Source organism: Pongo pygmaeus, chromosome 15 (genome assembly GCF_028885625.2).
Source record: "Pongo pygmaeus isolate AG05252 chromosome 15, NHGRI_mPonPyg2-v2.0_pri, whole genome shotgun sequence".
Classification (NCBI taxonomy): domain Eukaryota; kingdom Metazoa; phylum Chordata; class Mammalia; order Primates; family Hominidae; genus Pongo; species Pongo pygmaeus.
The window spans coordinates 21,148,471-21,175,300 of NC_072388.2; the positions used below are offsets into that span (position 1 = coordinate 21,148,471).

The following is a 26,830-nucleotide window of genomic DNA, read 5'->3' on the forward strand; positions in this document are numbered from 1 at the left end:
TCCTCAAAATACAGCTTGGCTGACAGGACCAAGAAACAGCTACAAAGCTGTGTATTTTGCTTGGTCACATAGTGAGAGAGAGGCTGCCGGTGAGACATGGGAACTCTTTAAGCCTTAATTTCCTCATCTGTAAGATAGAAATAGTAAAACTTTCCTCATGTAATTCAATAAACAATAGCTATTATATCAGGATCCCAATTCCCCAATAGTGATAGAACTTGTGTTCCGTTGGTCAGAAGACTCAAGCTCATGACTGAAACCGCCCACCGGGTGGCGGTATTAACCTGCACTGGTCATGTTCGGTTTCCACTGCAGAGCAAGACAAGTGGTCACAGGGAAGCAAAAGGTACAACCTGGGCTGCTTCCTCAGAGCTTTGGGTGGAACGGGGCAGGGGCAGAAACAACTCAGAGACGGGGCATATGTCAAGAAGGCCTCATGTTTCTTGGACCCATCCTCCTCCTTTTCTCATCCCAGGCTTCTCCGAGACACTGTTTATGCTGAGGAATAAGCATATTCTGGCTTGCTGTTCACAGTGGAGGGAGTTTCTCCCCTTCTAGATAAGTTTTTATCCCACCAGTGTTCTGCTTCCCCAGTAGAGACTGTGTTAAGAAAAGAGGCAAATTTGCTTTCTCAGACTGCACAGAGCATCTTATTATTTTGTGAAGCCCCATGGCCACCTATTTCTGAGACATGGGGCGTGGCGGAAGCCAGAGTTATTCTTGGTTGTAGATTTTATTCATCCTTTTCCACCTTGATTTCAATGAATGAGTTCAAGTCAGGACAGCAGGTTTTGTGGGGTTGGTCAAAAGATGGGGAGCCAGGTGCATTCTCATCCCCTCCCTCATCTTCCTCTTCTTGGAAATTAGGATTGTAAAGTTCTGGTGGAAGGAGCTGGGCTTCAGCAGAAGGCAGTCTGTCTGAGGGAGGCCCATACACACGGTTGGCTTTGGTGCCATGCTTAGAGTTAGCATCCAGATGGTAGCAGAGCTCTGTGAGGCGCTGGGCCCGGAAACGGGGAGGGCGGGCCACCCACACACCTGGCTCGTTAAGACTGTCCTCTTCATCTGACATCAGCTCCTCTGTCACATCATTCCACAGACGTTGGTCCTCAGGTCCAAAATGCCTCATGATACTGGATCGGTTGGCAAAAAGCTAAGGCAGGAACCCAGGAGATAGATTAGGAAGGTAAACATTCTATGGATTAGATTTGGGGAAAAGGTTTGGTGGGGAAGGCTGTGTAAAATCTGTGCCTAAGTGAACCCAGTCCCCAAGTCAGATCTTAGCATTGGCTCACTGTTCTCTATCTTCCTACATTCCTGGCTCTCAACCCTATTCTCAGATGCCATGTCCTCTGGCCCTTCCCACTTAGGAAAGGGTTTAGAGTTTAATATCTTGAAAGAAAGGCCTAGAAACCTACCCGATATCGGCGACTTCGAAGTTTCTTCTCCTCTTTTTCCTTCAGGCCTTTAAAGGGGTTCAGGGAGTTGCGGTACTCACGCCTCTTAGTAAGGAAGTAGGCCACACAGGCTCCTGGCGGGGAGGGAAGGAAGGGAGCAAGAAGGAGGGTCCTCTAGAGTAGTGGTCCTCAGCCCGTTTTTCTGCCCTAACACTATTGAATGGGAGGTTGGGGATCACTACTTAGATGAGGGCTTTTTTTTTTTTTTTTTTTGAGATGTAGTTTCACTCTTGTTGCCCAGGCTGGAGTGCAATGGCACAATCTCAGCTCACCACAACCTCCGCCTCCTGGGTTCAAGCGATTCTCCTGCCTCAGCCTCCCGAGTAGCTGGGGTTACAGGCATGTGCCACCACACCCGGCTCTTTTTAGTAGAGATGGGGTTTCTCCATGTTGGTCAGGCTGGTCTCGAACTCCTGACCTCAGGTGATCCGCCTGCCTTGGCCTCCCAAAGAGCTGGGATTACAGGCGTGAGCAACCGCGCCTGGCCTAGATGCTGGGCTTTCTTGGCATAGGCATTAGCATCTATTCACTCCTCTTTGGTTAGGTTTCTTTTTATTTATTTATTTTATTATGATTTTGTTACGAGACAGGGTCTAGCTCTGTAACCCAGGCTTGAGGGCAGTGGCATGGTCATGCATGCTCACTGCAGCCTCAAACTCCTGGGCTTAAGTGATCGTCCAGCCTCAGCCTCCCGAGCAGCTGGGACTACAGGTGCACATCGCCATGGCCGGCTAATTGGTTTAGCTTTCTTTGCCCACCTCCATCTCCAACACTAACTCCTCCCAAATATCTCCCACTGGAAAAAGACAACTCCAATTGCTTCTGTGTCTCCCGGCTCCCTCCACCAAATAAAACTTACCCCTTGTTGGGCGTGGTGGCTCACACCTGTAATCCCAACGTTCTGGGAGGCCTCCTGCTGAGGCAGGAGGATTGCTTGAGCCCAGGAGTTTGAGACCAGCCTGGGCAACATAGTGAGACTCAGTCTCTATTTTAAAAAAAATTTAAAAACAACAACAATCTACCCCTATTGCCACTCTGATGGAAGATTACAAGTATTTTTTTCTTTTTTTTTGAAACAAGGTTTGCCCACAGTGGAGTTCAGTGGCACAATCTCGGCTCACTGCAACCTCCACCTCACAGCCTCAAGCAATCCTCCCGCCTCAGCCTCCCAAGTAGCCGGTACCACGTCATGCATGCCACCCTGCCCAGTTAATTTTTGTTATTTTTGTTTGTTTTTGGTAAAGATGGGGTTTCGCCATGTTGCCCATGCTAGTCTTGAACTCCTGGGCTGAAATAATCCTCCTGCCTTGGCCTCCCAAAGTGCTAGGATTACAGGGATGAATCACGTTACCTGGCTCTACAAGTACTTTTTCAGCAGAAGCTTTCATAATACTTCAGGGTTAGCTACAAATAACAAAAGAGAGCAAGGAAAGAGAAAGCCTGGGAAATAATATTTAGGGACCAAGGGGCAGGCCTGGCTTCTGAACATAACACCTCCTCATAACACCTTAGATTCCTCCTCCTCATAACACCTTAGATTCAAGACTTGCATAAACAGAATGCATGATGGTGTTCTAGCCCTTCCCTTCTCTCATTTTCGTTTCAGACTGAGAGGGAAATAAACAGGCAATTTGAGATAATTCTATGAATATATTGAAGGTAAGAAGAGCCAAAAAATGTTTCAAATCCACTATTTTCAAAACCTCCTAATCATCTCTATTATTCCTCTTCTCCTCTAACCAAGAAAGAGGAGTGGGAGGAGAGGGGGAGAAAGGATGGCATAGGAGTTAAACCAGTTTTTCTCACCTTTTAGCTCCTTATCAGTGTAATTGTGGGGACTGGTCACCAGCTCTTGCTTGAGCTTTTCCAGAAGAAACTTCACTACTGAAATATTCCAAGAGGACTTGATGCTGCCACAAAGAGAAGAGAATGAATAAAGTTGTCGGCTTTGTAAGAGCCAGACAAACAGAGATACCCAGCACTGATCAACTTTGTGGCAAATCCCTCCATGGCCTAAGAAGTTATGGTGAGATCAAAGTCTTAGTCTCATTGCTGTATTGGAGCATCCCCCTCTACTTCCCTGTCCTTAGCAAAGTACCTTCTAATTCTTTTTCCTCAAGGGGACCATACCTTTCAGACCCATTGAATCTCTTGTCATTGGTGATGTGGTTATGCACATTGTGGACCAGTTTCTAGGAAAAAAAAAGAAAACACAATCAAGCCAAGAGTGGATATTATGAAAACTCTCCTCTGGTCCCTAGGGTAAAAAGGTATTGTCCCTAAGGCACTCTCTGCCTGAATCCTTTCTAAGCCAAGAGCCTATCCAAGTTACTATTTCTAGTGTGGTCTTCCCTGACTTTTCATTTCATGTGTGTCAGGATTCCAGGATCATCCCTGGCCTTACTTCTGCTCCTGAGTAGTGTGATCACTAGAGCAGAGGGTCTCAAACATTTCCATGAACATACCCCTGATAGCAACGAGAAAGCAAGTATACACCAGGAGTACTGCGAGTGAATATTTCTTTTTCACTTTTCTTTCTTTTTTTTTGAGATGGAGTCTTGCTGTGTCGCCCAGGCTAGAGTGCAGTGGTGCGATCTTGGCTCACTGCAACCACCGCCTCCCGGGTTCAAGTGATTCTCCCGCCTCAGCCTCTCGAGTAGCTGGGATTACGGACACCTGCCATCATGCCTGGCTAATTTTTGTATTTTTGTAGAGACAGAGTTTCACCGTGTTGGCCAGGCTGGTCTTAACTCCTGATCTCAGGTGATCTGCCCGCCTTGACCTTCCAAAGTGGTGGGATTACAGGCATGAGCCACCACGCCCAGTCAAGTGAACATTTCTTGAAGTCCCCTACTCTTGCACTTTTTTTTCTTTCCCTTTTCTTTTCTTTTTTTTTTTTTTTTGAGACGGAGTCTCATTCTGTCGCCCAGGCTGGAGTGCAGTGGCACGATCTTGGCTCACTGCAAGCTCCGCCTCTCTGGTTCATGCCATTCTCCTCCCTCAGCCTCCTGAGTAGCTGGGACTATAGGCGCCCACCACCATGCCCAGCTAATTTTTTGTATTTTTAGTAGAGATGGGGTTTCACCGTGTTAGCCAGGATGGTCACGATCTCCTGACCTCGTGATCTGCCCGCCTCGGCCTCCCAAAGTGCTGGGATTACAAGCACAAGCCACTGTGCCCGGCCCCTACTCTTGCACATTTAAATTTTTTCTTCAAAATGTATTTGTATTTCTTTTCTTTTTTTTTCTTTCTGAGAGAGAGTTTCACTCTGTCATCCAGGCTGGAGTGCACTCGTTAAAAAGTTTTGCCGGCCGGGCGCGGTGGCTCATGCCTGTAATCCCAGTACTTTGGGAGGCCAAGGCAGGTGGCGCCATCTCAGCTCACTGCAACCGCCGCCTCCTGGGTTCAAGCGATTATCCTGCCTCAGCCTCCTGAGTACCTGGGATTACAGGTGCCTAGCACCACGCCCAGCTAATTTTTGTATTTTTAGTAGAGACGGGATTTCACCATGTTGGTCAGGCTGGTCTCGAACTCCTAACGTTGTGATCCACCCACCTCAGCCTCCCACGTGTGCTGGGATTACAGGTGTGAGCCACCACAGCCGGCCTGTTTAATATAAAAATGTCTTCTGGAATTTTTTTTTCTTTTTGAGACAGAGTCTCACTCTGTTGCCAGGCTGGAGTGCAATGGTGTGATCTCGGCTCAGTGCAACCTCCACCTCCCGGGTTCAAGCGATTCTCCTGCCTCAGCCTCACAAGTAGCTGGGACTACAGGCACACCACCACCACATCCAGCTAATTTTTGTATTTTTAGTGGAGATGGGGTTTCACCATGTTGGCCAGGATGGTCTTGATCTCTTGACCTCGTGAACCACCTGCCTCGGCCTCCCAAAGTGCTGGGATTACAGGCATAAGCCACCATGACTGGCCATCTTCTGAAATGTGCTAGTAAAATTGATGACCCAGGAAAAAGCGCTGGGTTTGTCTGTGGCTTTATATATTCCCTCGTGTGTTACCACAAATCTCAGGAGTATATACACCATGGTCTGAAAAACAGAAATCTAAAATAACAGAAACATGAATCGGAAAGGACCGTGGAGGTTATATTACCCAATCTCCCTTTCACATCATTAAACAGGCTGTCTTTCCACTTTGTTTACACCCATCTAATGATGAGTTCTCCATTCTGAGTCAGCTTATTCTATTGTTGAACACTTCCACTCGTTAAAAAGTTTTGCCGGCTGGGCGTGGTGGCTCATGCCTGTAATCCCAGTACTTTGGGAGGCCAAGGCGGGTGGATCACCTGAGGTCAGGAGTTCGAGACCAGCCTGACCAACATGGTGAAACCCCATCTCTATTGAAAATACAAAAATTAGCCTGGCGTGGTGGCGTGCGACTGTAGTCCCAGCTACTGGGGAGGCTGAGACAGGAGAATTGCTTGAACCCAGGAGGCGGAGGTTGCAGTGAGCTGAGATCGTGTCACTGCACTCCAGCCTGGGCAATAGAGTGAGACTCTGTTTCAAAAAAAAAAAAGAAAGAAAAAGTTTTGCCTTAGATGCTTCAAAATCTGTTCCCAGTTTTGCCCATAATAGCACCTAAAATATTTATTTATTTATTTATTTTTTGAGATGGAGTCTCACTCTGTAGCCCAGGCTGGGGTGCAGTGGCGTGATCTCGGCTCACTGCAACCTCTGCTTCCAGGGTCCTGGTTCAAGCAATTCTCCCGGCTCAGCCTCCCTAGTAGCTGGGATTACAGGAATGCACCACCATGCCCAGCTAATTTTTGTATTTTTAGTAGAGATGGGGTTTCACCGTGTTGGCCAGGCTGGTCTTGAACTCCTGACCTCGTGATTCACCCACCTCAGCCTCCCAAAGTGCTGGGATTACAGGCATGAGCCACCACACCTGGCTTTATTTATTTATTTAGAAACAGAGTCTTGCTCTGTCACCCAGGCTAGAGTGCAGTGGTGTGATCTCAGCTCACTGCAACCTCCGCCTCCCGGGTTCAAGTGATTCTCCTACCTCAGCCTCTCAAGTGGCTAGGATTACAGGCGCACGCCACCACGCCCAGCTAATTTTTGTATTTTTAGTAGAGACATGGTTTCACCATGTTGGCCAGGCTAGTCTCAAACTCCTGACCTCGGGTGATCTGCCCGCCTTGGCCTCCCAGAGTGCTGGGATTACAGGCGTGAGCCACTGCACCCGGCCCTAATGCAGGGTTTTACATTTCCTTCAATTAAGTTTAGTTGTGTTGTTTCTGATTGTATTTTCATCCCAAGCTCCCTCAGTCAGTGGAAGTTACCCAGTCCCAAACTGACAGATTAATATCCTGATCCAAGGACTTTTCAGCTCCATGTTCAGAAATCCCCAATTTATCCTTCTACCTCTATGGCCGATTCACCGTACCAACTTAGGAAAGTATTGTCACCTCTTCATGGCTAGGGTCTCCACTCTGTAAAAAGGACCATTATTATACTAGCTGCATATTCAACATAGTTATTTTACCTCTTAGTAGTCCACACTTAAGGAATCACAAAGGAATGGGTGAATGTTTCAGAAAGTATTTGGGAGAGTTTCAAAAAAAACAAAAAAAGGAGAAAGAAAAAAGGGAGTTACAAAGCTTCCCACTCAAGTGGCTTGGAAGAGATCAGCTGATAAAAATCAAAACAGGCTTGACATGGAAAGGGAAAATACTCTAGACAATAAATGTGAGGACTGGAAAGGCTGTTGGCTCACCTACCTCCTGAAGAAGCTAAAAATATTTCCCCAAGGAGTGGCTGGGATCTGCAGCATTCCAAGGAATTAAGAATTCTGGTTTGATCCTTTTGGTTCACAGGATCCCTAGCAGCCATCCTCAAGAGCCTCAGCAGATTGGAGAGATGCCTCTTTGATTCTGTCCCAGAGCTAAAGATTGGAACAACTGTCCCTCCCCCTCTAAACCCACAGTCTGCCACAAGAACATTTTAAACCTCCCTCCATGATGGGCAGCAAAACTCCCTGACTGGTCCTCCAGATCCTTCTCAAGCACAGAATAGAGAGAGCATGATGGTGAGTGAGCATACTGTCCTTCCTGCAGGTCTTCAGTTCCACCACACTCTCCTAAGGGAAGGAAGAAGCCAGGCCTCAACGCTGTACCTCTCTCTGGAGGCAGCAGGCACAAGTGGAATGGAAGTGATGGAAAATCCTGCTTTTATGCAAATTGTAACTATAAACTCATTATAGTCAATATGAACATTGTATGGCCAAAGAATATCTCCAGCCAGGCACGGTGGCTCACGCCTGTAATCCCAACACTTTGGGAGGCCGAGGTGGGTGAATTGCCTGATCTCAGGAGTTCAAAACCAGCGTGGCCAACATGGCGAAACCCCATCTCTACTAAAATACAAAAATTAGCCAGGCGTGCTGGTGCAAGTCTGTAATCCCAACTACTCGGGAGGCTGAGGCAGGAGAATCGCTTGAACCTGGGAGGCTTGCAGTGAGCTGAAATCATGCCACTGCACTCCAGCCTGGGTGACAGAGCGAGACTAAAAACAATATCCCCATGGTTGTCAGAAAAAAGCTTTTGTGAGACCAGCCTGGGCAACTAAAATACAAAAATACAAAAAATAAGCCAGGCGTGGTGGTGCGTGCCTGTAATCCCAGCTACTCGGGAGGCTGAGGTGGGAGATCACTTGAGCCTGGGAAGTCGAAGCTGCAGTGAGCCATGATCACACCACTGCACTCCAGCCTGGGCAATGGGAGTGAGACCCTGTCTCAAGAAAGAAAAAAAAAAAAGAAGAAGTTTTTGGGTACAGAGTTGATCCCAAAGACTGTGGTCACTTTAAAGAAAGTTTCTCAACCTCTTCACTATTGGCATTTTGAGCTGGATAATTCTTTGTTATGGGGGCTGTCGTGTGCACTGTAGGATGTTTAGCGGAACACCCACTAGATATCAGTAGCATTCTCCTTCCCCTGCCCCCAGCCACCCACCAGTTGTAATAATCACAAATGTCTCCAGATGTTTCCAAATGTCCCCTGAGGGTAAAATCACCCCAGGTTGAGAACTACTGCCCTAGAACTTCTCTAGGTTTGGTCAGCTGCCAGGATGGGGGCTCCCAGCTCAGCAGGATGTGCTTTGGGCTCCCAGCCACGCCAAGAAGCATTCAGGCAGACCTGGTTCAGGCCAGTCCCTTCCTGGCTAAGAGCTCTTGGAATGACTGGAATCTCCAAACCTCTATAACTGAGCTGAAGGTTTAGTGACTCTCTGCATCTCTAAAGCTTGAGACTACCTCAAGACAGCTTCACTTGCTTTTCCACCCAAGGTGCCCTTTGCCACTTACTCTGCACACTAGCTTAATTTGCAGGCAATTTCCAGAGTTACTCTTTGGTGACCAATCTGCTCAATCCCTTAAAGATCTTCTCATCAGGATTATTAGAACACTAGGAAGGCCGGGCATGGTGGCTCACGCCTGTAATCCCAGTACTTTGGGAGGCCGAGGCGGGTGGATAACCTGAGCTCAGGAGTTCGAGACCAGCCTGACCAACATGGCAAAACCTGGTCTCTACTGAAAATTCAAAAATTAGCTGGGGGTGGTGGCACATGCCTGTAATCCCAGCTACTCAGGAGGCTGAGGCAGGAGAATCGCTTGAACCTGGGAGGTGGAGGTTGCAGTGAGCTGAGATCATGCCATTGCACTGCAGCCTGGGTGACAGAGTGAGACTCTGCCTCAAAAAAAAAAAAAAAAAAAAAAAAAAAAAGAACACCAGGAGATGTGATATAAAGGAAGATATCACATTATCTGGAAAAGCCTAAAAGCTTGATGTTTAACAGGGGACTTCCTATCCCTAGTGTTACAGAATAACCTCTCTCCTTATCCCTCCCACTCTGGTAGGATTCAGTATAGCATTCATTCAATATGGGAGGCCTAAAATCAACCCACCCATCACTCTTCACTTATCTCTCCAGACTGAAGAAAAATTTATAGAAATTGAGCTCACTCACAGAGAGTACCAGATCCCGCTTGCGCCTGGAGTTCTTCTGCCCACTTCCTCTGGTCCTGCATGGGGAAACGGTCAGCCCTAGAGAATGTCTCAGCTCCCCAGTGCTCCCAGGGCCTGACTCTTCCAAGGCACTGTCCAGTGCAGCAGCGGCATTGAGCATGTCCTCAGGGCGGGGTGGTGGCAGCTTGGTTCCATTTTCTGGTCCTGTCTCTGAGGTTGCTCGCTGGATTGCCAGTTGTGTGGCTGGTGAGAGTTGCTTGGCATAAGCAGGGACCAGAACTCGCTGTACTGCACCCTCAGAGGCCACGTAATCATCCACCAGCTAAGAACATAAAAAATAATAGCCTATTAGCCAGCCAGGCTTAGGGGAACCTGGTTAACCATCATTCTTTGGCTAAGAATAGTGAACAGAAAGTGGAAAGAAGGGGGACTCTAGCACAGTCTTTAATGGTCAATGGCTTGTTTCTCTGGGACTCCTATGTGTGTACAGGGCCTTTCATGTTGGGTTGTACCATAGGGCTGCTCACAAGGAGAAAGCATGTTTCTGACACTGTTTGTGAATAGTCATTTATGGATAGCTCTTGGATATAAGAAATGTAGCTAGATAAGTGTTTTGTCTGAAAGGACTGGGTGAAGAAGTGATGACAAGAAAGAAACCAAGCAAGAGAAGGAGTAAGAAAATAAAACAGTAACAGCAATAAAGAGGAGACATAAAAGAAAAATGAGCAAAGGAGGAAGATATAAAGTCAGAAATCCCTAGAGACTGGCAGCTACAGCTCCCCTCACCTATCCTCCATTCCCAGAGTCAGTCCGTGCCCTCACCTTGATCCTGCCCTGGCCACATTCGACTGTCACAGCCCCTGACATCTACCTGACTGCCTGTGCCCTCACTCAAGGACATACAGAGCCGGGAAAGGAAGGAGGGAGCAAGGGAGAAAGGGAGGAAGAAAGGAGGGGGGATTTCTGCAGTCAAGAAAACAAAACACTGAAAGTGGGGAAACACACACACACACACACACACAGAGAGAGAGAAAGAAGCGGGGGAGGAGGCTGAGATTTATAGACCTGTGAGCTGCTTTCTGTGCTGTGAAATCTAATTCCTTCCTGTCGGCTTGGAAGCCTTTCCTGCCTCAAAGAACCCACAGCTCAGGGCAATGCCTAGCCTGGTACCCTCCTGCCTCCCACCTTCCAGGTCCTCCCTTGAGCTGGAACCACTGAGAGTCCTGACCAGCCACAGACTGGGGTGAGCAGCAGTGGCCATTACCCATATGGCTGTGCCTTCAGGAGAGCAATGACCAGTTGCTGTGTTACCCTGGAGGGGGAGAGAGGGGTTTATATATTCATTTCTCAGATCCAGCAGATGGGCTGGGAGTTTCATCCCTCCCATCTACTCCATGTGTTCTGCTCCTTTACTCTTTACTGGGTGTCTATGTCTTGTCGTGGGGGGAGGAGAAAAACAGAGGACAGACGGAGAATAAGGCGGAGAGCTGACAGAACTCCAACCGTCTCTCAAGTGGCACCACATCTGTTATTTTCCTATCTCTAAGATCTCTATAGTTGCTCCATCTCCTTTTCATACTTCCATGTGTGACATTCTGCAGTTCTTACTCTACTCAGCCAGGATTTTCCTGCTCATATGGCCCTTAAGCAGTAAAGAAACTGAAATAGCACAATGTACATCTATGTCTTTTCCTGCTCACAAAATATGCTTGCTTGCTTCCTTCTTTTCTTCCCTCTTTCTCCCTATATGTTATTCTCTTACTGTTAACACTCAGTTGGCCATTTCTTTTTCTCATTTCCCATTTTATTTCCTTTCCTCTACCTCCCTCTCGCCTTACCTCATAGTCTCTCTCCCATGGTGTAGATTCTCTTTCCACATAGACTCACCTTTCTTCTGTGCTCCCTTTTTTCACTTTTTTTCCTCTCTCAGCCCTTCGTTTCTACTTGTCTCTTTCCCTCCCTATACCTGTCTTCTATTATCTTTATCTTTGTCCTCTCACTTTTTCCTCCTCTCTCCACCTCTGCCTCTCTCCCCTGTACATTCCCATCTCTCTTTGTACTGAATTCCTCTTGGCAAGCAGAGGGCCTGCGATAAAATATGAATGAGCCGTCTGTGCACGGCAGGCATCCTCGCCAGGAGAGGCAGAGTCCATGGAGCAGCCGAGACAGCTGTGGAGGAGAAGGTGCCACGCGGAGCTATTGAGAGAGAGGGAAGGGCACCCCGTCACTACACACAGCAAAAAATGACCTTCTGCCAAAGAAGCTGATGGTTCAGGAAGAAAATAGGAGAGCTGACTATCCCTGAAGGAAAAGGAAACGTGGTACTGTTTTGCTTTATCACAAATACAAACAAAAGGTTTAAAGATGGAAAGAAAAGAACAGAAAGGAAAAAGAGTGAAAAGCCAGGAAAAGCACCTAGGAGCAACAGCTCTCTGCTGCCATACTCACGGGATTGAGCAGGGGGGCCCCCTCGCTGGCAGCCAGCGTGCACCCCGGGAGCCGCATGTCCCTCTGAGTTGCTGGGAAGCCCAAAGGCCCAGGCCCCACTGAGGCTGCTCCCAGCTGCCGCAGCTCCTCAATCACCACCTGCACACCACTGCCCACGCTGTCACACTCCTCTTCCACGGCAGACAGAGCCTTAAAGGCTTCCCCGGGACTTTCCTTGAGAGGCCCAGGCTCCTCAGGTGGGGAACTATGTGCCCGGCTTTCCCCATCTTCATCAGGGATGGACACTTTCCCTTGCCTCAGGTCACCCACTTCCTCCTGGAGACGTTTTAACAACTCATTGTTGGCCCTGGCAAGACCCAGAGCAGCTTCAGCCAAACCCACTGCCTTATCCACCCGCTGGTAGATAATATGCAGGAGCTGCTCTGAGCTCTGAACAGCCAGGCCATGTCCAGTCACTGTGATGGGGGTGCTGGGAGGAGGATTTCCACCCTGGGAGCCTGTGTTGCCTCCATTAGTCTCACTCTTACAGGCGCAGCAGCAGCATCTGGCCTCGCTGCCACTGGGAGGGGAGAAGAGAATGGTGGCACTGAAGGACATGGCGGATGGGGCAGTAACAACCACGCTTACACTGCTGGGCCGCTCCAACAGGTAGGAAGCATCGACTTCTCTGGACTCACTTTCCTTTCTCAATGAGGATGGTCAGAGGAGCCCAGGCCCCAGGCTGTAGGGTCTGTGAAAGAAGAGTAGACAAGCCACGAAGAAGCACACAGTCCATGGCGGCCTCTCCTCGGCCTGCAGAAGGGAGACAGGTGCCTTCTATTTGCAGATCCTGTGCTCTCCTAGCACATCACAAATCAAGGCCTTCCTGATGAACGGTTTCAGAGGGTAGCGAGCATTTCTTCTGCCCCCCAGCACGGAACCCCTGACTAGTGCAAGCTAAGGAACAGGGAAGGGATTCAGAAGGACCTTCCGGCATCTGGAAAGATTAGAAGACTAAGGAAGAAAATGTAGATCTGTCTCCTCCTCCTCACCATCTTTACTGTAATAACGGTACTGCATTTCATTGCTTTGACATTGTTCCTTAAGGTGTTCAGAGCACTTCACATAAGTTACCTCATCTACTCAACAGCGCTAGGAAACACATATTACTCCAGGTCCAGAGAAGAGACATGCGGAGAAGTTATATGTGTTTTTCAAGGCAGAGGAATAACAGCAGAATCCAGTTATTGCTACTTTCAATGTAGTGTTGTATTTTTTTTTTACCTGATACCACTTTTTGTTGACATTAACAATCATGACAATCATGATTTTACCCTCTCTGTAATTTTCATACAAATGCATTCAGAGTAAAACTCCTAAATAAGGAATACATCCATCACTGCAGCCCTCAGCATGTCACCAGCTTCTCACTGTTATATCATTAATGCTTTGGGGATGAGGGCAGGGAAATGAAATGAAAAGATCAGGGAATTGAGCTGGGGTAACCCAGGGCTGCACAGCCCCCTTTCCCACATAGTCATGTACCTGGGCCATGAGCCTCTGTAATGAAAACTAGCTGTCCTGAATCTTCCAGCCAGGAGCCCAGAGAAATCACCCGTGGGGCCCCTTATCTTCATTTCTCATGCTCCTTAAGGGTGGATCCAAATTTCAACAGGAATGTTTGAACAGCTATGCTGTCACTTTGCCTGCATGACCAGCCCCCATTAAAGGAGAAATCAGAATGTCAGTGATAAACCAAACTGCCTTTCTTTTAAATTACTGTAGTTAAGCAACTAAACTACTCCAGGAGAGAAAAAAAGGGGTAAAGAAGTTGATTTGTACCACTGAGAACACTCCCAGGAACTTAATAAATATTGTAATTTTCTAAATAATACTTGATGATGATAGAAAAAAAATCCTTCTGATGCTCCACGTCAAAACTTTAAGTATGTTTACAGTTTCCCTGAGAGATGCATTTCTCTCTTACCCTGTAAATTAAAACATCACAATTAAAAGGAGAGGAGGGGCCGGGCATTGTGGCTCACGCTTGTAATCCCAGCACTGTGGAAGGCTGAGGTGGGCCGATCACCTGAGGTCAGGAGTTCGAGACCAGCCTGACTAACATGGTGAAACCCTGTCTCTACTAAAAATACAAAAATTAACTGGGTGTAGTGGCGGGCATCTGTAACCCCAGCTACTCGGGAGGCTGAGGCAGGAGAATCACTTGAACCCGGGAGGCAGAGGTTGCAGTGAGCCGAGATCGTGCCACTGCACTCCAGCCTGGTGACAGGGCGAGACTCCACCTCAACAACAACAAAAAAAAGAGTAGGAGGTTAAGAGAATTTTCTATATTTGAGGGTTTTCTTTTCTTTTTGAATAGGCAATCTCATTTCAGAAACAGGCAATATCAGTGCCTCTGAGGTACTAAAACATAAATCTGACAATGCATTTTAATTACATGTGGTTATTAAAGAATAGTCTTTAATTTGCTCTTTCCACCCTTTATATCGAAGAAATGGCTTTTTCTGTGCCAGATACTTACTTCTCGCAAAAACTTAACTCAAATACATTTACAGCTTCCTTGTCATTATAGTCACTGGGAGGCACAGCTAAACCTGAAACTAAAGGTTAAACCAAATTAAAACTAAAGGTTAAAGGAAAGCACTAAGCAAGTCTATGTCAATTTATAGATGAATCACTTATGTATTCTTTTCCTTCCTAAATAAGGGCCTACACTGCTCCTGCAGAGTTTTTTCTTTTTAATTCTTTCTTTAACCTACATCATGCAGGGAGTTTGCTCTTAAACATTGATGCTGTGGGCAAAAGAATGTTTTGGTGATAATAAATAATAGTATTCAAATGCTTGCCAGCTGGGTTCAGTATGTGTAAAATCAGTAATTAAGATGCATCAGGTTGGGACACTGGCTGAGTTGTCTAACTCCTTTCTGGTACCAAACTCTCTTGCCTCACACACTCTTTCTTGCAAGAGGCTTTTACCCCTACCAGTGTTGAGCCTGCCTCAAGCTCTTCCCCTCTCTTTTATTTTTATTTATCATTTTTTTGAGACGGAGTCTCGCTCTGTTGCCCAGGCCAGAGTGCAATGGCAAGATCTCGGCTCACTGCAAGCTCTGCCTCCCGGGTTCAAGTGATTCTCCTGCCTCAGCCTACCAAGTAGCTGGGATTACAGACGCGCGCCACCACATATGGCTAATTTTTATATTTTTAGTAGAGATAGGGTTTCGCCATGTTGGTCAGGCTGGTCTTGAACTCCTGACCTCAGGTGATCCACCCGCCTCAGCCTCCCAAAGTGTTGGGATTACAAGTGTGAGCCACTGCGACCAGCTCCCTCTTCTTTAAATAGTCTTTCCTTGGTCGTCTTTCCAAAACAGCACTGTACTGCAGGTTAAAAAAAAAAAAAAAAAAAAAAAAAAAAAAAAAAAGGGTGGCCGGGTGTGGTAGCTCACGCCTGTAATCCCAATACTTTCGGAGGCTGAGGTGCGTGGCTAACTTGAGGTTAGGAGTTCTAGACCAGCCTGACCAACATGGTGAAACCCTATCTCTACTAAAAATACAAAAATTTGCCAGCCATGGTGATACGTGTCTGTAATCCCAGCTACTCAGGAGGTTGAGGGAGAAGAATTGCTTGAACTCAGGAGTCAGAGGTTGCAGTGAGCCGAGATCACACCACTGCACTCCAGGCTGAGTGACGGAACAAGACTCCATCTCAAAAAAAATTTTTTAAAAAATGAGGTTCTCCTCTGGCTGCACCATTTATGAGCTGTGTGAACATTAGTAAATTATTTCACTTTTCTGAGACCAAGTTTTTTCATCACTATCTACTTTGAGTGGTTTTTGTGAAGATTATACATAATATATGTAAGGCACCTATAGAGTGCTGGCACATGGTCAGTGCTCCACTAGTAACGGCTGGATGATATTATGGTTATTCCTGTAACATTTTGTGTTCCCACCCTGGACACCCATCCTGATTCCTTAATCTTTTTTTTTTTTTTTTTTTTAAGAGGCGGGGTCTTGCTATGTTGCCCAGGTTGGTCTTCAACTCCTGGTCTCAAGCCATCCTCCCGCCTCAGCCTCCTGAGTAGCTGGGATCACAGGTGTGAGCCACCACCTTGATTCCTGATTCCCTAATTTTGAGTAAAATGCAATGGCTTGAAATAGAATTTGGGGAAATTTGTCCCCAAATTTAATATTGAATTTCTAACAAACAACACATTCCTCAAGTCTATGAGGATGCATTTATAGGTACAAAAACTTCTATGACGCAAATTAGAAAGGTAATTGAGTATTTGGAATTTACTTGCTATCATGAGCTGGTCTCAGACTAAGGATAATATTTTATGCTAGTTTTTAATGCTAAATGTATTTTCCTATTGTGAGTTCAATTTGTTCTTCAATTTCTCTTCTGTTTTTCTACTTTGTATGTTACCATACTATGTCCATTTTAAAACATCACATTCAGGGCAACAAATAGGTGTTTTCTTGAATTAACCTGCCTGTAAAAACTTGGTACAGTGTGGTCTAGCACAATAGGCATTCAAATAATTCTTTTTTGGTTTCCATGGATACTATTGCTGACTTAATTTCCCAGCCTCTTGCTATAGTCTCTCACCTAAACTCTAAGATATGGAAAGATATTGGGATCAGCAGGTAATAAACGAGTATTTCACGTTATATTTACTAACCAGGTAACTACTTAAGTGCTGGATAAATGACTCAAAACAAAACATTAATTTCATTAGCTGCATATACCCCCATTAAAGACGGTGAGCTGGGCCAGGCACATGGCTCACGCCTATAATCCCAGCACTTTGGGAGGCTGAGGCAGGCGGGTCACCTGAGGTCAGTTCAAGACCAGCCTGGCCAATATGGAGAAACCCTGTCTCTACTAAAGATACAAAAAAAAAAAAAAAAAAAGTAGCCGCGCATGGTGGCGCGTGCCTGTAATCCCAGCTACTCAGGAGGCTGAGGCAGGAGAATGGCTTGAACCCAGGAGGCGGAGGTTGCAGTGAGCTGAGATCACACCATTGCACACCAGCCTGGGAGACAGGGCGAGACTCTGGCTCAAAAAAAAAAGGTGAGCTGGTGAGTGGGAGGAGGTATTTTTAGGTTCATATATTCATATATATATATATATATATATATATATATATATATATATAATTTATTTATTTATTTTGAGACAGAGTCTCGCTCTGTCGCCCAGGCTAGAGTGTGGAGGTGCGATCTTGGCTCACTGCAACCTCCACCTCCCAGGTTCAAGCAATTCTCCTACCTTAGCCTCCAGAGTAGCTGGGACTACAGTCATGTGCCACCACTCCCGGGTAATTTTTGTATTTTTAGTAGAGATGGGGTTTCACCACATTGGCCAGGCTGCTCTTGAACTCCTGACCTTGTGATCCGCCCTCCTCGGCCTCCCAAAGTGCTGAGATTACAGGCGTGAGCCATCGTGCCTGGCCAAAATATATATATATATATATATATATTTGATACGGAGTTTAACTCTGTCACCCAGGCTGGAGTGCAGTGGCACGATTTCGGCTCACTGCAACTTCCACCTCCCAGGTTCAAGCGATTCTTCTGCCTCAGCCTCCCGAATAGCTGAGATTACAGGCATGCGCCACCACACCTGACTAATGAATCCTGACCTCAAGTGATCTGCCCGCCTTGGCCTCCCAAAGTGTTGAGATTACAGGTGTGAGCCACTGTGCCCAGGCTCAAAAGTTTTTATATGTAAGGCCATGTTAAAGGATGATTCACCAAAATGGACTGCACGCTACTCAAATGAAGGGAAGACAAAGTCTCTACCTACAAGGCACTTAAAGTGTATTTCAGATGGGAATGTCTAAAGAACATGGAATGTTCTTAACATGGACTATCTAAAAAACAAAGTGAGGCCAGGCGCAGTGGCTCACACCTATAATCTCAGCACTTTGGGAGGCTGAGGCAGGCAGATCACCTGAGGTCAGGAGTTCGAGACCAGCCTGACCAACATGGAGAAACCCTGTCTCTACTAAAAATACAAAATTAGCTGGGTGTGGTGGCACATGCCTGTAATCCCAGCTACTCGGGAGGCTGAGGCAGGAGAATCACTTGAACCTGGGAGGTGGAGGTTGCAATGAGCCGAGATCGCACCACTGCACTCCAGCCTAGGCAACAAGAGTGAAACTCCGTCTCAAAAATAAATAAACAAATAAATAACAAAGTGAAATACACACAAGTCCTAATAATATGGTATAGACTGATAAATTTCTGAGGCGTTAGTTCAAAATAATGGCAACATTAACAAAATGAAATCATACTGAGAAAGAGTTCTTACAGAAGAAAAGCTTCCAGTTGAGCCTTGAGCAATGTATACGATGAACTAATAGGGTAGTAAGACATTCTAGAGGAAAAAAAAAAAAATACAGGACTTAACAGGGTGCATGTCAGAGGTCAGAGCAAAGGCGCTTATATAGTAAGATAAGGAGAATTGACAGAGGTATAGAGATGGGGTATAGAGATAATTGGTTAAAGACAACTGCAAGATTATAAGCCTAAGAGTAACAGGATGGTACCACCACCACCACCAGAATGACAGAAATGAGGCAGTTGAGAGGAAATACCATGGCCGGGCATGGTGGCTCATGCCTGTAATCCCAGCACTTTGGGAGGAGAGGAGGATCGCTTGAGCCCAGGAGTTTGAGACCAACCTGGGCAGCATAGCGAGACCCAGTCTCTAAAAAATAAATAAATAAAAAGAGGAGACACCAGTATATTAGAGAAGAAGTGTATTTATTTAACATTTTAAATTTCAACTGATGGCAACATGTTTAAGTAGAAAGTCCTGAAAACAACTGACTAGGTCTAAAAAACAGAAAAAGATCTTCAATCTTGGGATGCGTTGCCAACACGACAGTAGATGTCACACTTAGGTTTGCAAAAAATATATGCATTTGGGGTTCATTTCAGTATTGGTCTAATTTAAATACATGTGAAATGAGCCTTAAAAATGTACTTTCCAGTACTTTTGGTATTTTTCATAAATATTTAGATAAAAAAGAAAGAAAATTCATCTCCTTTAGACAGACAGTTCAGGGTGAGACTGTCCATAATTTTAACTATCCCTTTCCTCCCAAGTCACATTTTTGTTAGGACTAAATATATCATACTCTTGGCAGTTCCCTTGCTTGCTTTCTCCCCATTCTGAGTTTGAATTTTCTGCATGACTGAGTTCACCTCCAAACTATGAAAAATAAAAGTTTTCTCACTATTTAATAGATGTGTATGATATGGTATCACTCAGATGATGTATGTTTTTATAATGGGTGCTTGACTCATTCAGGGTCATGCTAGCAATAGACTTCCTTAAATGTGATTACTGAAAGCATGGCAATTCATATCATAATCTTCATTTTAAGAAATAAATAAGGAAAACGGCCACTTAAAGCTCCTGCTGTGTTGGTCAGTCCTACTCCTCCATTTCAAGGTGCAAAATGGCTCACCTGTCAAAAGGTTCTCTCAAAACCTATTTTTATCAGAAATGAGCTCCTTATCACACAAGAGCAGCTAAGTAAATACCACAAAATACTATTTTCCCACATTTTAAAAGAGTGACTCGACTAATGGTCTGCAAAAAATCCAAGACCTTATTTTTAGGGGTAAAAAAGAGAGCTGTAGACCCAGAAGGCCGAATGCGGTCTTTAAAGGATTTCATGTAATCTGAAAATTCCACGTATATTTCTATAGCAGGATGAGAATTTTTAACCCAGTATAGCACAGTCCTTTTTATTTACATTTGCTAAGATTACATTGAAAATATTAATTAATTAACTAAGATTAATTAAAAATATTAATTACAAAATTAATATTTCCGATTTCAGGTTTGCCTAATGTAAAGGACCCACTGCATTTATGGAGAAACTGAAAAATGAAAAAGTAGCTCCTAGAACTCGTGCCAGCGAGAACTTGGTAAATGTTAGTTGATTAAATATTAGTCAAGGATGACAAGGTGGACCCCAGGGACTGCAGAACCGTTTCCGATGGGTCAGTGTGATTCAGCTACTGGAAGCGCGATCGCAGCGACGCAGGAGGCAGAGATCTGCGACTGCTCAAGAGGCCTCAGGGGACAGGGTGACTCGCCACTGTGCCCAACCATACAGTGCGCTCTGGGAGTCCCGGGTAAAGGGGGTCATTCCCGCGAGGGATGCGGAGAGCAGAGCGGCCGGAGGAGCGGCTAGGGATCTCGCCGGGTCACCGGGGAGGGTAGACTACGTAGCCCCGAGAGCTTTGAGAACTTGGGCTAAAGGCGGCGCTCGCCTTGAGAACTGACGCGGAGGTGCAGCTTAGCAACCCTACGGCTGTTCTACCGCGTGTGCCTGGCGCCACCGCACTGGCTGACTCAGCTAGGCGGAGGCGGAGGCGGGCGCGCGGAAGACAGAAGAATCCGCGGCGCCTGCCCGTGTACCCGGCCAGCGCGCGCACGCGGGGAGACACCGCCCCGCTTGCCTTCTGGCTCCCGGTGATTGGCGGTTAGACGATGGTTGGGGAGCAGGGTCACGGACACTATTGGCTGCAAACAACAGTCACTCAAAAAGTCAGGTAGGGGAGGGGCCTCCTCAGGGAGAGACAAGACTGTGAGGCTTTTTCAAGGCCGTCAGACGCCATCTTTAGCTTGTTTTTGTTTACTTGCTTTTGTTCTCTGCTGCTCACAAACCTGTGTGTACACGATTATAAGCACAGTGGCCACAAATCGGCGTCACACGTTGGGTGGTTGCCGACTTTTAGTTACTGCTGGCCTCGGTTACATTTCTTTCACGTGTCACCTGCAAATTAGCAGCTCCTCATAGTTCAAAGAAGTTTCCAATACTAGGGGCCCCGAGGATTCCCAGGCAAAATCAACAGAGTTTAGTTTTGCTTTGCTTTGGAAGGCCAAGCCAACGATATATATGTGCGAGGAATTCTCTCCTTTCTTAGGAAGAAAAAGCAAGAACAGTGGATATGACCCTACGTTCCTGGATATAGAAATCAAATAGCCTAGGAAATCAGGGACACGGGCTCTGCACCGTTCAGGGAGAGCTCTCCCTATTTTTTGAGAAGCTAAAAAGTAAGGTAAAAAGTATATGTGATGACCTGTAGTGATGTGGAAAAAAGCTGAAAAGGGTAAAACTCCATTAAAAATTCCCGTAACTGGCCGGGCGCGGTGGCTCACGCCTGTAATCCCAGCACTTTGAGAGGCAGAGGCGGGCGGATCACCTAAGGTCAGGAGTTGGAGACCAGCCTGACCAACATGGTGAAACCCCGTCTCTACTAAAAATACAAAAATCAGCCAGGCATGGTGGCACATGCCTGTAATCCCAGCTACTCGGGCGGCCGAGGCAGGACAATCGCTTGAACCCAGGAGGCGAAGGTTGCAGTGAGCCAAGATCACTCCAGCCTGGGCAACAAGAGTGAAACTCCGTTTCAAAAAAAAAAAAACTACCCTCACTGTTGTGATCACAAAGATCACTAGAATGTGACTAGATTTCAAAGAAATGCAGGTCTGAACTTGTGGAATAATCCACAGTCGAGCCAGTATTTATTAAGCACTGGTCTGACTTGAATTGTTAGAGAATAAAAATACACACTCAGCACAACAAGTAGAAAGCCCAAACAGGGCCACTTTTGTTATAAATTTGTACAAGTAACTTTATTGCAGTTGGTATTTAGGAGTCAAATACTGCTTGAAATAGAGTAGAATGCTAGCTGTGTAATAGAAATGCATTATTATACAGAGGTTTTGTTGTAATGAAATTTAAATTCTGCAGTAGATCTTTTTTTTTGTCTCCTGGTTGTCATGCATTTGTGACATTCCAGTTTCTCCCTCAGCACCTCATATACCTCCTATGCTTTCACTCCAATCTGCGAATACAAATTTGGATACAGATATTTTCCATATGACTTCTAATGAAGAGATAGTGATTCTGTAACAGAATGAAGTGAAAATAGGGCTCCTATAACAGGAGGTTCTGCTCTGCGAGCCTGTTTTTCTCTAATTCACATACTTTTTTCTGTGACTCTTAGAAATGAGAAGCTTTCCATTCTAAAAATGCAATATGATAACCAAAAGGCATTTCTTATCCCTTCTATTATTTGCCTTTGCATCCTCTTGGCTCCCTATCACCATCACCATGAACAGTTTTTGAGAATTACACTTGACTGGATTTTTTTCCTGATACTTTGCCAGCTGTGGAGCTTTTCGAATATTCCAACCAATAAACGACCATTTTGTCAAAAAGCCAAGAAAGAACTTCCCTTCTGAACACACCAACCAAACCACACATAAAGGCCAAAATATACACAGCTGTACATTTAAGAACGTGAGACAATAAAAAGCAAAACCACTTAGGCAAAACAGTCACTGAAGGCTTTGAACCACAGATTCAATAAATTGCCTACTCCAATTTGCCACATGGACTATATACTCCTTGGCAATTATTTAATTATTCATTATTCTGATCCTTTAGGAGCAGAAAAATATAGTAAATGCACATAGAAAGTGCCTAAGTATGCTAAGCATAGGATTTCTTCTAAGCTCTGCTTTGCACACAAAATATTTTGATCACATTTGGGAAGACAACAGAAAAAAATTCACATCCTAGGGGATACTTTGCACACATAAAACCAGATATATTTATCACTTTTGAAAATAAAATCTGATATGGCACAAATACACACATATTGTACATATACACAAATAACCCCAAGTTATAACTTTACAAATTTGTTTCAAGAAACACACATACACACACACACACACAAATGTTCTAATGAAAATGTGTGTGAAAGACACACTGTAATAAGGTCTTTCCCCCTTCCCTAGGGAAATGAATGTCTCCATTATAATATCCCAATATTAACCTATTGGCCTTGGACAAGTGCCACATCCCAGCCACTTGGTTTTGGTTCTGGGGGTGGGTGTGTAAAAAGCACGCAAACGGCTTTATGAGGGAGCCTCAAGTCTCTCTCTGCTTCCTTCGATGTTGCCTGTGGCAGAAATTTACATTATCCCTTCAGCCCGCTTAAAAAAATCTGTACTTCCCAAGCGGCTAAATTTTTAAAGTCCCTCAACCACAAAAATCTACTAGTTCTTAAAATGTGATTTAAAAAAAAGAAAAAAAAACTATAAATTTGGCTGGAAACGGTTGTACACGGCCATCCTGCTTCTCAACTTCTTGGTATATTTAAAACCTTGACCAGGAAAAAGAAAGAGGAAGAGAGACAGAAAAAGAAATGGGGGAAAGAGCAAATTCCCCTTAGCAACAGTTTCCTCACCCCAACACTGCTACAGATCTCTATTTTTTAAAAATTTGAAAACACACACAAGATTAAGGAGGAAAAAAAATGGAAAAAGGATACCCGAAGGTCGTATGGCTCTTTGTATTCGTGTGTGTGCAAAAAGGAGGACTCGCGGAGCCCGAGCCGGCAAGCCCCGCCCCTCCCCGGACGCCCTCCCGGATTGGCCGTCCGCGGCCGCGGGGCGCCCCGCCCGCAAGCACACGCGCCGCGCCCGAGGTGCCAACCCTGGAGTGGGGGGGCCCCTGAGGGCCGCCGGAACCCTGACCCCCAACCTCGCGTGGACCTTGGCAGACCCCTTTCCCACCTCTCTCCCTTCCACTCTCTCACCGTCCTGTCACCCTTTCCCATCTTTTTTTCTCGGTGAAACAAGGCCCAGTCACCAGCATAACAATCCAGTGAGCGACCTCCGGACACTTTGTTAAATTGAGTGAACTAGTCAGTAACATTCTAGACTGCGATTAAACATCAGGGACTTGGTGCGTGGGCCCTACTCCGGGTTTCCAGGTGAAATGTCTCTGGTCACGTGTGTTGCTTAACACCCCCACGTTTAAATGAACATTCACGTATGGAACATCTTTCTGGAGAAAGGCAAAGTAGTCTTACACTTCAGCCTGAGCTCCCAGTTTCTCTACCTGGCTCAGACCACATTTTCAGAACTAAAATGACTCCTCTTTATTTCCAGGAAGACAGCTGGTATACCTGGATTTTAAGCCACCCGTAATCTGGTCCCACCCACCTATTTGTTATTTATTTATTTATTTATTTATTTATTTATTTATTTAGACAGAGTCTCGCTCTGTCACCCAGGCTGGAGTGCAGTGGTATGATCTTCGCTCACTGTAAACTCCGCCCCTCCGCCCCCACCCCCACCCCCACCCCCACCCCGCCCAAGCGATTCTCCTGCCTCAGCCTCCCAAGAAGTTGGGACTACAGGCGTGCGCCACCGCACCCAGCTAATTTTTTTTATTTTTAGTAGAGACAGGGTTTCGCCATGTTGGCCAGGCTGGTCCCGAACTCCTGACTTCAGGTGATGTGCCCACCCTGCCTTTTTTTTTTTTTTCTCAGTGATGTGATCTCGGCTCACTGCAACCCCCACCTCCCAGGCTCAAGCGATTCTCCTGCCTCAGCCTCCCGAGTAGCTGGGATTACGGACATGTGCCACCACGCCCGGCTATTTTTTTTTTTTTAAGTAGTGACAGGGTTTCACCATGTTGGCCAGGCTGGTTTTGAACTCTTGATCTCAAGTTATCCGCCCTCCTTGGCCTCCCAAAGTGCTGGGATTACAGGCGTGAGCCACTGCGCCTGGGCACATATTTGTTCTTAGTTCCCTCTACGCTCATCTTGTCAATCTTGTATTATTCCTTTACTCAAGTGGCTTTTTTTTTTTTTTTTTTTTTTTTTTAGCCTGAATTATGCGTCTCCCCTTCCCTGACTGGTCAATTTTTATCCATGTTCTTTCAGCACAGACCGCTTACTTCCTTCTCTCCGCTCCCATCAGCATGAACTTCATGCGTACTCCAGTTAGCGGCAGGTAACTCTACCTTGATTAACATATTTTAGTAATTTCACTCCAGTAAACTGTTTGAGGTCAGCGATCATATCTTAAAATTGTTTTTCCATCCAGGAACTGTTTGATTCTTACTGCAGTAGCTGGCATAATTGTAGATATTTAGTAAACACTGACCAAAAAAATCATTTATTTGTTTGTTTTTGAGTTGGAGTCTCGCTCTGTCGCCCAGGCTGGAGTGCAGTGGTCCGATCTCCGCTCACTGCAAGCTCCGCCTCCCGGATTCACGCCATTCTCCCGCCCCAGCCTGCCGAGTAGCTGGGACTACAGGCGCCCACCACCACGCCGGCTAATTTTTTGTATTTTTAGTAGAGACGCATTTTCACCGTGTTAGTCAGGATGGTCTCGATCTTCTGACCTCGTGATCCACCAGCCTCGGCCTCCCAAAGTGCTGGGATTACAGGCGTGAGCCACCGTGCCCGGCCAAAAATCATTTATGATTAAATAAGTGAATTTGTTTTCTAGCTGAAACACAGATTCTGAAACTCACATCCCACAAGAATTTCCCTTCTATAGTAAGTAGCAATTTGTGAACACTTATTGTGCAGGAACTGTTCTGAACACTTTGTGTGTATTAATTTAGGTATTATTATTATTTTTATTTTTTATTTTTTCGAGACAGAGTCTTTCTCTGTCGTCCAGGCAGGCAGATCACGAGGTCAGGAGTTCGAGACCGGACTGACCAACATGGTGAAACCCCGTCTCTACTAAAAATACAAAAAGTTAGCCGGGCGTCGTGGTGCGCACCTGTAGTCCCAGCTACTCGGGAGGCTGAGGTAGGAGAATTGCTTGAACCCAGGAGGCAGAGGTTGCAGTGAGCTGAGATTGCGCCACTGCACTCCAGGCTGGAGGACAGAGCGAGACTCCATCTCAAAAAAAAATAATAATAAAATAATAAGGCTGGGCGTGGTGGCTCATGCCTGTAATCCCAGCACTTTGGGAGGATGAGGCAGGCGGATCACCTGAGGTCAGGAGTTCAAGACCAGCCTGGCCAACATGGTGAAACCCCATCTCTACTAAAAATACAAAAATTGGCTGGGCTTGGTGGCGCATGCCTGTAATCCCAGCTACTTGGGAGGTTGAGGCAGGAGAATCCCTTTAACCTGGGAGGCAGAAGTTAGAGTGAGCTGAGATTGTGCCACTTAAAAATAAATTTTTTTTGGCCGGGCGCAGTGGCTCATGTCTGTAATCCCAGTACTTTGGGAGACCGAAGCGGCATGGTGGATCCCTTGAGTTCAGGAGTTGGAAACCAGCCTGGGCAACACAGCAAAACCCCTGTCTCTCCTAAAAATACAAAAATTAGCTGGGTGTAGTGGTGTATGCCTGTAGTCCCAGCTACTCGGGAGGCTGAGGCACGTTAATCACTTGAACCTGGAAGGCGGAGATTTCAGTGAGCCGAGATGGTGCCACTGCACTCCAGCCTGGGTGACAGAGCGAGACTTTGTCTCAAATAATAATAATAATCTAGGGACATGACAACTACATGCAAAGTATGATCTGGGTCAGAAGAAAAAATGCTATCCTGGACACTACCAGGATACCTGGGAAAATTAAATATGGCTTGGATATTAGATAATTTGATTGTAGCAAAGTTAGATTAGTGGCATCACCATTTTACAAGAAACTGAGGTTCAGAGAGTACTTATTACAAATTTACATAGCTAATAGGTGACAGACCTGAACCCCCAAGCCAGCTGTCTTATCAAGCTGTTCAACATACACACACACACACACTCACACACACATTTTGACACTGGCCGTCAGTCAGGCCTTGTCCATAAAACTGTTGGTTCTCAACATCCAGGGCATTGTTGGTAGGATCTAGTTCTCAGCAGAAAGGCCCAGTGCCTTCAGTGTTGTTTTCACCCTAGCAGCACCCTAGCTTAGGCAATAGCTTTGCCTTTTACCTGAAAATGAGGTGCTAGTGTTTACTTTCTCAAGGGTTATAGACTTTCTGTGTTTCTTTTTTTCTCTTTTTAGAGGCAGGACCTCACTATGTTGCCTCGGCTGGTCTCAAACTCTTGGACTCAAGGGATCCTCTTGCCTCAGCCTCCCCAATAGCTGGT

General features: G+C 45.9%; 1 protein-coding gene across 1 annotated transcript; it reads right to left on the reverse strand.

Annotated features, from left to right (window-relative positions):
- Nucleotides 1-421: 421 nt before the first annotated feature.
- C15H14orf93 (chromosome 15 C14orf93 homolog) lies at nt 422-23,300 on the reverse strand. Its single transcript, XM_054448836.2, has 7 exons — nt 23,258-23,300; nt 11,885-12,810; nt 9,438-9,758; nt 3,588-3,649; nt 3,264-3,367; nt 1,419-1,531; nt 422-1,153 (listed from the first exon to the last, which is right to left on the reverse strand). Exons 2-7 carry the CDS (start codon nt 12,479-12,481, stop codon nt 734-736), a joined length of 1,617 nt encoding a protein of 538 aa, XP_054304811.2. The 5' UTR covers nt 12,482-12,810; nt 23,258-23,300; the 3' UTR covers nt 422-733.
- Between the last annotated feature and the right edge of the window lie 3,530 nt (nt 23,301-26,830).